At 36.4% G+C, this 12634-nt stretch overlaps 1 protein-coding gene across 4 annotated transcripts in view; it reads left to right on the forward strand.

Annotated features, from left to right (window-relative positions):
• The window catches only part of SCHIP1 (schwannomin interacting protein 1), a 166010-nt gene that overhangs the window by 132268 nt on the left and 21108 nt on the right, over positions 1-12634 (forward strand). The window contains exon 1 of one of the 4 annotated variants that reach the window (XM_072408042.1): positions 4258-4495. The exons of the other annotated variants lie outside the window; for them this stretch is intronic. Within the exon in view, the coding sequence (XP_072264143.1) occupies positions 4466-4495 (30 nt within the window). The 5' untranslated portion in view covers positions 4258-4465. Of the gene's footprint in view, positions 1-4257; positions 4496-12634 lie in introns of those variants that run through there. 4 annotated transcript variants of the gene reach the window in all.

Below are 12634 nucleotides of genomic sequence, written 5' to 3' on the forward strand. Positions count from 1 at the left end.
ATTTCTATAAAATCGATCACATAAATGTACTGTATATTGTTAATATAGTAATTATAGTAGGGGATCCCTGACCTAACCTGAAAGGTATTTTTAGGGGTTCCTCTATAATAAAAGGTCTGGAAACAGTGGCATATAGTCTACATCATAATATCATTCCAACTCTGCAGATTGACTAATTGGAGTTGTTACAAAAGATTTTGTACATGAAGAATGAAAAAATTGGGACCACTATTTAACACAAACAAACTATAGCTTCTTTGGCTTTTTAATCCAGCCTGTCAAATATTGGTACAAAATTGTCCACTGGCAAAAAAAAAGTGCAACCAACCCTGTTCCCACTGAAACTGAATGTATGGCTTCTTTTACTTTTAGGTAATGGCTTTTACACGTTATTTATATCAGTTCATACAAACACTCTCCCTCCATCTGATACTGGCCCAGCCCATCTGTCAAATTTTAAAAAATCATTGTGTCCCCTGATTCAAAAAGTTTGCCAAACCCTGGTCTAACATTGGTAAATAGGCTTACACATGCACAGAAAATAGGTCTGGACGAAACTCACAAAGAATCCAAATACTCAACAGTGTATTTAACTTTCCTGTGCACTCTTGTTATTAGACAATATCAGACAAAATATATATAGACAAATTAACAGTAAAATATCTCATAGAGCCCATGGTACCATCTTCAAATACAAAAGAAAAGGTCCTGAGTGTACATATTTTGATTTTTCCTGGATGCTGTTTAATCCTTACTTTAGAATCTACTACAATTGCAAACTGCACCTCCCCCCCCCCCCTTTTCCCTTTAGACCCTTTATTTACCTTTAAAAGTGCCAATTGTCATGACATTCACAGCATCACATTCAGAATTGACATGTTACACAAATGTTTGATGTACGTGACTCTGTAGGACAGGTATCCCATCATTCAATCATTAGGTTGCTCCCCTAGATTAGTTGGCACCCCTCTAGGTTGAATGACACCCTACTCAATATACTAGCCTAACCTATATCTACTCAAAACTGTAATTTTAGCTTTTGTTAGATCCTGGGGAAGCAAAATGTCCTGCCAGTTGAATTGTTGTGGGGTTATCATGTAATAGCATAAAGAAAAAAGAAACCTAAAACAAGTACAGATGTTAGATTTTCATCTATCACAACTGTATGTCTCCAGTGAAAATCTAGTGTTTGTACAGCTGTCCCCTGACGTTGCTCGACTAAATTTAGCACCTAGCGTATGACTGGCTTAGGTATGATACTTGCTGTCACCGTGTTGTATTTTTATGTATTTCATATAATGAAGAAAGAGTAGCAGCAACACCCAGCACACCCAGGTGAGCAGTGCAAGAGCTGAGATTTTTGGCAGACTGATCTGATCTATTTAACTGCTTGATAAACAAGGGTAACATTGGACCAAATGCGTCAGTTTATTATCCAGCCAAAAGGGTGGCAACGGGCAGCATTGGACACAGCATGTGGTGTCCACGGGTGGTTTGGTGCCCCATCCGCCTCCAGCTTGGTGCAACCTGCGAACATGAAAAAATAAATGTGTAAGCAGTTTTTTTTTTAAATAAGTGTACAATACAAAAAAGGTAATAAAAATTAACCATTTCTCCAGGTTTTATCAGCTACTTGCAAATGCCTAAAAATATTTACCCTTTGTTACTGCAATAAATGCCATAGTAAAATACTGCTAGACTGAACTTAACATAATAGTTTTAGATAGGCTTGTACTGTTGGGATCTTAGGGCCAACTTGCAGTATCATTATATACATAAAAAGGTTACATATTGCTGACTTTTTTTTAGAGATTTTGTAATAATTGACCCCTGCAATGTGCTGAATAATTTCCTCCTTTTCATCCTATTTTCAGTCTGAGCTGTAGACACCACCAGTCCTCTTTTTTTTCCCATCCCTCTGTGTTCTCAGAATGCTGACAATGGCTACATTAGAACCAATGGGATGGGAAAGCAGCCCAGGCAAAGGCCGAGGCCTGAGCGCATTGCTATTGAAGGCATTGTTTAGTCATTGTCATTCAGACTTTATAGGAATGTGCTCCGTTCTTGGGGCCAGGACTGCGTGTGAAAGGCTCCAGTGAATTCCTAATGACATCTCCCTGTAAAGTGTTGTAAAGTGTGACAGGTGACTGTAACTGGCAGCGCACAATAATAGGCTGGCACGGTATAATAGTAGAAATTCTTTTGGTTTCTTGGAGATTTTCTTTTTTATGTCTGTGTAGTTCTGTACATTTGTGTGATATTGTTACTGCCAAAGGGGAAAGGAGCAACTTTCAGGAATAATTAAAGCATGGCCATGTGAACGGTGGCGAGGAATAGACGCCGGATGCCATGTTACATAACATAGCTAGTGGCTGTACAGCCTCTCATTTATTTGTGCTACATGTAAATTCGCTCTCAGCACTCTCAGACAGTTTTGCTTCAGCAATAATGTTCCCCAGCCAGCTCTAATTGAAGTGTGCAGGATGAGCACAGAAAGCATGGGCCATGAGATGCTCAATAATTCATGTGAAAGCTAATGCTTCTGTCTGTATGTATAATTCCCTCAGACTACAGGCGTGGTCCATCCTGGAGCTGTGTGCCATTTATCATGTTGCTAGGTTACGCCTTGTGACAACAGTAGCTCAGGGAGTTAGTTCTACAAGCTGAAGAGCTTACTATTCATTTTACATATGCCAGATAACTGTATAATATTAAAAATGACATCCTATAACGACTGATCTATTAGAACAGTATCAATGTCCGTAGCTGATTATTACATTAATATTATATGCATTAACCCACATCCTTCTGGACACATACAAGTCGGATTCGATAACCTCCTTTATATTTACACACTGTACCTCTAATAAAGATTGTACAAATACCATTCAGTCATTGGTGTCCATGTAATTGTGTATATTATGATGGTACTGTTATAGTCCCTGCCTTTGTACATCACTATGGAAGATGTTGGCACTATATCATATGTTCTACTAACAAATCTCTGTAATGTATATAAATACCTGGATCCAGGGCTGGGATTTCACAATGTAATTTTGTAACGTTTTGTTAAGAAACTGTATCTATTACAAATGTCCCATCTGTGTTGCCTTTTTGTCTATTGTTTATCTTTTAGTTTTTTATCTTTACAATGTTTTTCTTTTTAGGCTGGGTCTACACAGATGGTTTTAAAAATGCATGTAAACATTCCTACTGTGTTTATATGCGTTTTTTATATGCACTTTTACTAGTGTTTTAAAGCTTGCCTTTAAACCACTAGAAACCACTGCAAAACGTCTATTCTGCTTTTCCCCACGTTTAAGTTTCAAGCATTTATAAACGCGGGAAAACGCCCCTATTGAAATCAATAGATGCATTTACCCACGTTAACCCTGCATTTTAATTTTTAAAAAGTTGCGAGGAGCTTTATCTATAACTCTCAAAATGTACCTCAAGGAAACACCCTCTTGTAGATTAGCCCATTGGAATGCATAGGAATTTCAAACAGGCTTTTAAAGCTTCAGGTTAAAGGCTGAGGAAAACATCCATGTAGACCCAGCTTTAGGACGAAATAGAAATTTCATCAGGCTCATTTCTGTATTGTTGTACAAAAAAACCAAACATGTGACCAGTACATGTACACCATACAACAAATCATATATCTATTTTTTTCTTACTCACTTGATTTGGCATTAGATTGGTCATCATGTTTGACTACATTTTGCTGCAGCACAATTGCATTTCTTTCTTCTTTTCTCAAGTGAAAGGTTTTATGCAAAGGTTTATTCAGTATTTGTTTTTACCCTTTGTTACCAACCAGAAGCCATTGTGAAGTGTTCTGGTTTTAGTGGTTACAGGTTTGCTCACCTTGGCACTCTTCACCTTCATCATTGCACAATTGAAGTACTCTGCCATGTAAATAATGAGATGCCACAGCAAAATAAAGTGTCTGCGCCAATTGTTATCACACCTAAAAAAACAAGTAGCTTGGCCAAGTAATCTGCATTTTATCCCCCCCCCCCCATATATTTTCTTTAGTTTGAACTTTTTCTATTTTTAATGAGCTGAAATTTTCCACATCAGTTAGCAGCCTTCATAAGCCCCCGAAGGTCACACCAGCTTCAGCCTTTTCTTTGTATTCCTTTGTATAATTGGCCAATTGTGTTAGTGATGAGCTAGCCCTCCCTCCCCCATCTCCGTCCCAACTACATGGTATGAAGGCTCATTGCCCGCTCCCTTAGGAGACCAGCTCTGCTTTGCTTTCTGTGGAAAGAGCAGTGCTACTGCGCAGGTTGAAACAGCACAAGCAGCATCCATTTTAATCTGCAGAAAGCCTCTCGCCCTGTAGGGCGTATTTACAGCCCCCTTTTACCGTCAGATGCTGTAATCCCTTATTTTTTGGGTTTTCTTCCTGCTTCACCTGTGATCTGGTTCATGCTCTCTCCTTTCTGTATGATGCTCTGAGATGGTACACCAGGAGAATTGTGCATATCAGGTAAGGATGCTGCTTGTGTTCATCTGTAGCATGTATTGACAGAGAGGCCTGTGTGCTGTGATTGCTGCATGTGTAGTAATGTTGCCTGTAACATAACATGGATTCTTGGACTGTGGTGTGATTCGCCTTCTTGCTTCATGTGGTGGTCCGCAAAGCCAAAACTTGGACCATTGATTCATTTTTTGATTTGAGCAGAATGTTAAATCAGTCATTATTATAGAGATGTTTATAATGTTAATAATCTGCTAGGAGGTTCACTGTGTGATGATTATATTGCAAACTCTTTAATAGTAACACATTTTGGTTATTTTAAACAAGTAATAACACAGTAAATATATATATATATATATATATATATATATATATATATATATATATATTACTTTGATTGTCCTAACTTTCTAGACATTGTATTCTATTGCTTGTTTTCTGAGAAATATGTTTTCTGGAATTTCCTATTTGTGATGTTGTATAAATACATATTAATATTAACAGAAGAATACGCCGAGTATAAAGAGTAGAAATGTTTTGCCTATATACCTGTTGCTTCTGTGGTGATAGCTAGAATTGAAGGCATTCAGTTTTATTTTGATCTATTCTTTATAAGTTTATTATTGAAAAATGTCAACATGTATTGCTATTCACGTTCAAGGTTTGTCAGTTCTTCAGCATTAGTATACTGTGTAAATGTTTATATACAATGCATAGTAAGCATGTTCATGTACATCTATATGATATGTTTTTATTTGTATGGTTTAAATGTAATATGTTTTAAACAGCTCTTGGTTGATGATCAGTTACATATTGATTTATTATTGTCTGCCCTAGTATACACAAGACACATGGTAGCCATATTGCACATATCAGGTGCCTCTCTCTTTTTATTTTTAAAAAAAAACACCCAAAGTTAAAAGATATGTTAGAGGTTGTATCAATGTACTCTAACTTGTTCTGTGTTGACCTTACAGCATGGACATGGACAGTTTGTTTTTAGGTGTTTTCAGGTGAAGGTTCAACTTTGCAAACCATTACACATCACAATTTTTATGTCTCAGAAAAAAAGACACAATTACCCCCAGCTTAGGCTATACCACCCTTGATGCAAGGTAAAACATACAATGAAATGATGCCAATGTGTAGATAATGGGGTGCAAGGAGTGGCAGTAATTTACAGAGATGTTCAGCTTATAGTGGCAGAGCATCAGCTGGTACCCAAAAAAGTGAAGTAGAGCTGGGAAAGGTAAATGGGAACTGCCCAACACCAGCCAAAACTTTTTTTACCTTCTGGGTAATATAAAAAAATCAAATTTTTATTAGTACGTCTCAAAAGGATTTTTTTAGGAAGGTTCTGATTACATAACTCTATTTTAAATATGCTCAGCCTGAAATGTAAATAAATATTAAGGGAGGTAGAAGCAGACAGGCTTTTGAAGGGCAAGTATTTAGTGCATATTTATTTAGTGAAACATTTTAAAATGGTCCTGACTCTAACAGAGACCAGCTATTCTAAGCAATACACAATTGAATAAACATAAATTGACAATAATAACCCCTTGAGGAAGCCAAATAAGGTGAAACGCTTCGGGTACTGTGAGATATCTTTGAACATATAAATAACGTTGTACTAAAAAACAAACCTATGCTAATAGGAATTTTATTGTCACTTTATGTTTATTCAATTGTGTATTGCTTAGAATAGCTGGTCTCTGTTAGAGTCAGGACCATTTTAAAATGGATCACCAAATAAATATGTACTAAATACTTGCTCTTCAAAAGCCTGTCTGCTTCTACCTCCCATATTTGTATTCCTGTATGTTCTCCTTCGTGTCTTTTTGAAAGGTGACTGAGCAGGAATTGAAAAGATAGGGGTGGATGTCTGCCTTCTGGTGCTTGAGTATTTACTTATTAGTGGGGTAGATTTCTTCTCATTTCATGTACAGGTGACAGCTGTGAGAATGGAATAAAACCCCAGTAGTAGTTCCAACTTTTTCCCGATTCACTCAAAATTGAAAAATAAACCTTTTGCTGGAGGTGGGCTTTGACACAGAATCCAGTTTAAAATATACATAAGTGTGATTGATTGACAGAAAGTCCTTATCATTGATCTTGCAGGAATGTTATCTTGTGGGAGGGCTTTGTTTTTCTGGGATTAGATGTTTTGTATCATGCACCATCTACCTTGTGGGCATTGCTGGCCCATAAATGCCAGCCTTGTGGTTTTCTAGCTGTTATTATTTTTTTCATCACCAGCATCCTATGTAAGACTATCTTGTATATAAGGCTTGTACAGACAAGCTACAATGAACATTAGGGGTCAGCCTATGGGTAAGAAGAATCTCTTATATAAGGAGGGTGTTGTGAGTGTTTTTCTTTTCAATGATTGCTTTGGGGAGGTAATCTTTTCCTAAAGTTAGACACCAGGCAAAATACACAGGTAAAATACAAATATAGGAACAGTTTTACCTTGCCAAAGGATTTGCATTTCTGTCCTTCCAGTAACCTTTGCACAACCTTGCCCTGTCTGGCAACACAAAGTTCTTCATTACAGGGGGCTGCAGGAGCCCAGTACCATCTCAAATTCAGGTTACATTTAAAAGAATAATAATGCTGTATTAACTACAGGGACTAATGTAACAATCATTACAAGAAATATAAGGTTTGTTACATGATCATGTAAAAGGAGGGGTGCTCATTGCTTGTGATAAATTGCAGTAGTCAGGCGGACACTGGCATACTTGTTCTGTGCCAGATAGACGCACACTACAGCACTTGTGTTTTTCTAGTAATTTCAGCCCCACTCAGGTAGGCCTCCTACACAAAGACCAGTACACATGAGCTGATACAAGTAATAATAAGAAGACCTAAAACATAGAGCAAATATGTACAATATTCCTCCCTTCTGACTGTGAGGTGGCTGAAACGTTGGATTAGAAGGGAGCTTTCAATCAGATTTGTTCAATTGTGGATAAAATACTTTGGAATAACTTGCTTTTTTCTTTATATATCTGGGTTTCCATCTTAGTTCCCAGATCTATTATATTGTCTAAATGTTAGTTTTAGGTTATTATGTGTTAGGTTAGTGATGGGACCCATTCTTGCCTGATCCCTGCTTGTTTTTTACTTGTATATTACGGATACTGTTGGCATCTTGTTATTGTGGAGGAGTTACAAATCAATTCCTCACACTTTGTTCATGAACATTGTCACTGAAGTTCTATATAAATGGAAACGTTGTAAATTTCTGTGTGAGTGGCAATCAGGGTTTGGATGTACTTACTCTAATCTTCAGAACAGTTTGTAATGAATTGTGAAGGTTCAGTGAGATGATTGTTGAAAAGTATTGTACCTAGTACTTTAGTAGTATTAAGTACCTAGTATCTTCTATTATAATAGTATGTCAGATCATCATGTCAACTCAGAGCAATTCAGATTTATTTTGTATTCTTAACCATAATATGGTTATAGACCAGATTATCCTCTGATGTGGAATAACACACAGGTTTATTGGTGCCCATCTATCTTAGCTATTGGGTTTTGTTTGCCATTTTATAGGACCAGGGGTAGGTGACATCCAACAGTCATTGGCAGACATTGTGTAAGAAGGTGCTCTGATATTGGAAAGTCATTATAGGAAATATTTTGTTTTAGCAGCACACTAAACGTGTCTGGTTTGATAGGTCTAGGGCCATTTTGGAGTAAGGGCTTGAATGGTATCAGCAAGTGAAGAACAATGTCTTGATTAGCACTTTCAGTGACAACGGTACAGCTGAATTGGTGTTGAAGCTGTATATGTGTATTCTTACATTTAATAGTAGAATATATATATGTATGTATAAAACATGAAAATAGGTCGGTAGTCAAACATACTTTTATTTTAGTATACAGGACCTCTTTATTGTCTGTGTCTCTTTCCCTTCCCTGTTCTCTCTATATAACACATTGGACTAAACTGTTATTTTTTACTATGACTATTCATGTCAATCAGTTTGAAATTGCTGAAGGGCTTCAGCTGAGTGTTAGAATTACATAATGTGGTTTCAGAAGTAGGTCATGCTGTCCTGAACTAAGGTGACTGCTTTCTAGTAGCACAGTATCAGCCTAATAACTAAACCTGTTCAATTTTCTCTAAGCCTCATTTTTTTATAGGAAAATCAGCATTTTGCACAATGGAATTGACTACCACTATAGATTTGCAGATTGACAAGCAAGGAAACATCTGCTCATTGTACATAGAGACCAGAATAGAGTGCCTGTATTTAACACTTCCCTCACTTATTCTGATTGTATTGATGCCCAATATGCATTAGCTTCCTAGGGTTACCTCTAATCACCCCCATTTTGGATCAAGTATCACCTTGCCTGGATGCAGCATCTATGTAAACTCTTAGGTTATACTTGATTATACCCAGCAGTAGAGACCTCTCCCAGCTCCCCAGTTTTCTTCCTGCTGGGGTCCTGTGCATGCAGCTCATTAGTGCAGTGTTGATGTAATAGTTTAATCCAAGCTGTCATTTTTCAACGATCACCAAACAAATCTTTTGTATATTTAAGAGCTTTTCATTTTATTGAAGGGTGCATGAATACACATCCTAATGGGATCAATTCAGAACAAAAATTAATTGAGATGGTAGCTGACTTCCTGATTACTACTTTCATAGAAGAATACAGAAACTGCAGCTGTTAGACAATTGCAGCTAATAAGTTTGAGACCGATATTTCCCCTTTTACATTATGCATATAAAACAATGTTTTTACATATTCTTATATATTATTGCATAATATTGGAATGCCTGCAATTTTTTTTTAAATTATTTTGTTTACTGATTACCTTTTACTTTTATTATTAATATTAACAGTTAAAGGTAAATAAATATAAATATTATATTTATTTATTTTGGTAAAAGTATTATAACTACTCCAAGTATGGAAGTAAGGGGAAAATCATACATTTTGAGTTGTCACCGGAAAGGCAGAAGAGGGAGAATTTTGTTTTGCTGTAAACATTAATATTCTGTATACAATTAAAATTAAAAAAATACATATTTTTCCTGGCTCAGTGTACTACAGTTGATGGTAGTGCTTTTGCATAAAACAAACATTTTCTTTTAAACAAAATTAGTATTTTCTTGTCATTAGGTATAATATTGCACAAAGCCCCTTTAAAGTCCAATTCCAAGATAAAAATGCATTGAATCTGTTCTTATAATGGTTATTTATTAATTTTATTTTTATTTATAGATTTATTTTATTTTTTTAATTTGAACTCCTCATCATTAGAACCTGATATTGTATCTGTCGCTAAGAATATACAACATGATGTTTCCCATTGATCGTACTGTATTCTTAAATAAAAAACCTTTCCTTGGACACCTTGTTTCTTCTGGCCTAGTATGCCTTCTTGACCTCCAGAAATGGCCTAGTAGTCCAAAACGTTTGCTGACCCCTGCTATAAACTATAGGGTGATCAGAGATCTAGTGGGACTCAAATAATAAAATCTAAAAGACTCAATAGGTCTCAGTAATCCCTTCTCTAGACAAAATGTTGCTACAATCAAAGTATAGGTATTGTATAGATAGATTTTGTTTGTATAATGCACTCATTAATTCCTCTGTGTTTTACAGAATACTTTGAACATTCTTAAGTATTTTATTCTTTTATTTTATTTTTTAAGTATTAATTTACAGTGTTGATACACTTTGCACCTTGCAGAATACATTTACACTGCCCCCAATATTTTGTGCCAGAGTGCTATCTTCCCCAATACAAGATCACATACAGGTAAAGCTGAAACTCTAAAACAACTGCTCTGATTTTATAAAATGTGGTAGAAAACACAAAAGCCAGAACAGAAAGATAATAATATAATACTGAGACAGAAAGGAAAGGCAGGCTAGGTGTTTTTTCTGCACTGAAATATTTACCTACATGGTGTTTCGTTTGATTTCTCATCCAAGGGGAATGTAAGTTGAATTTAACATCAAAACAACATGGTTTCCTAAGGATCAACATGGGGAGGGGGAGTCCCAGTAATCAGACCAATGCTAATATTTGTTTTGGCTTACCAGATAGCAAGTTGGTGACATTTATGGGTATACACAGCTGGCAGTGTTAACAATTGTTTTATGGGGGTCTCCTAACCTTTCACCTAAGAAAGGCCTCAGCTCTGGGCTTTCACCGGAGCCTAATACTGTTCCTTAGCAACTGAGGCCTTGTTTTGTGATGGTTTGCTATCTGCAGGCCTGCTCTGCATGTCTAATTCTTCTTCATAAAGACGGTTTCCTAATATTCGTATAATGGATAACAGCCATTCTTTTCTGGCGTGGCGGGGCATAGCATCTTCTCTTACCATATCACATTATTGCAGTGGAATATTATCCAGCCTGGGCTGGTGGATGTGTAATGTAATTACATGACATAACTATTGTAGGACTGGCAGGAAACTGAACCTGCTTGTTTACACAAACATTGATGGAACACAAACAGGGCAGCTGAGCAAGCTTGATATTTGTGGTCCTTAAACCTCACAGATCATATGCGGCCTTCCCGTATCCCGAACATCTGCTGAAAGATTGAGTGTTTTACAGGCACAGAAATAATGTCCTTATGTCAGGGCCATCAATAGCAACCTCCTTTTTGAAAAAGGTTATTAGGGATTTTCATGATAGATGCCATCCTTGTAGAGGACCAGACAGCTTTATATATCTCTGATCATTTCTTGGAGATTCCCTTGTGGGATGTGATACAAGAGAGCTTTGTGCTGAAGGTGAATATAGCACATATATAACAAATATGTTTAAAACCTTAACTTTTTGAGTTGCATCAGAACTGATCAAGACAATTCTGTTATAAGTTAAAGATAATCATTGCTAAATAAACCAAATACCACAACTGCACTACATGGGGCACAATAATAACCTAACCTCAAAATGCCCCTTCTATGGTGGTTTTGAAACAGGCCAGATCTGTATACTGCAGTCATAAAGGGAGGGTGTCTAGTCCTTTACAAATATTGACTTTCATAGCAGTTGTAGGCACTTTATGATTCTTCTTCACCACTGCCCTGTTACCATACTTGCTCAGAACTGATGAAGGGGTCACTGACAGTTGCAGCTTTGAGTGAGCTTAGCATGTAAACTGCTCATTGAAACGTTCAGCACTGCCCAATCGGTGACTGTATGTTATGAAAAATTCTGGTCTGCACAGTGGGTAATAAAGGTAATACAACCTCCTATGGACATTAGATGGGCAAAAAAATGTTCTATTTTGTCACATGAATATTAAAGATGTGAAATTCAAGCCATTAAATTATAATTTTGTGACAAAATGCAATATAATAATTTTTTGTTTATCATATTTGCAGACACCTCTATTAAACTATTAGTTGTCTGCAATAGTACCTAAATCATTGTTAACAGACACCAACACAATAGACTCTCCTGTTTACATACTTAACTTAAAAGCTAAACCATGTAGATTTAAAACTGCTTTTTTTTTAAACCATAAACATGTAAATTATAAATGTCTTAAACTAAAACAATTTAATATTTACCTGTTTCTTTTTTTTTTTTAAACTGAATTTCTATTGAACATTTTCACATACAAAGACAACCAGGCTTATACAGCAAAACATCTCGTAAACACAGCATACAGGGTGATAGGTACATCCGATAATGGTACATAAAACTCTGGCGTACCTGTTTCTTATATCAGTTTACATACCTATTTTAAAAGTAATGCCCTTAAAATTAATAATAAACATTTTAAAGAGACACTATCATCAGTAAACTTTTTCAGGTTGTATAAAAATCCTTAAAAAAACAATAGCTAAAGAAATTCACTTCTTGGGGTGTCAAAATCATTCCATGCTGAACAGTCTGCACTGCAGCCTCCCAAGTTCACAAGTTGTTAGACTATTGTTTAAAGTTTTCCCACCTCCCAGATTCTAAGCTCTTCGGGGCAGGGTCCTCTCCTCCTCCTTTGTCACTGTCTGTATCTGTCTGTCACTTGCCAACCCTTATTTATGTACAGCACTGCATAATATGTTGGCGCTATATAAATCGTGTTTATGAATAATAATAATAATATGACTGAGGCCTGTGCAGAACATTAATGTCACTGCGGACAGTTCTGTGCAGTCA

Source organism: Pyxicephalus adspersus, chromosome 4 (assembly GCF_032062135.1).
Source record: "Pyxicephalus adspersus chromosome 4, UCB_Pads_2.0, whole genome shotgun sequence".
NCBI classification, from domain to species: Eukaryota; Metazoa; Chordata; class Amphibia; order Anura; family Pyxicephalidae; genus Pyxicephalus; species Pyxicephalus adspersus.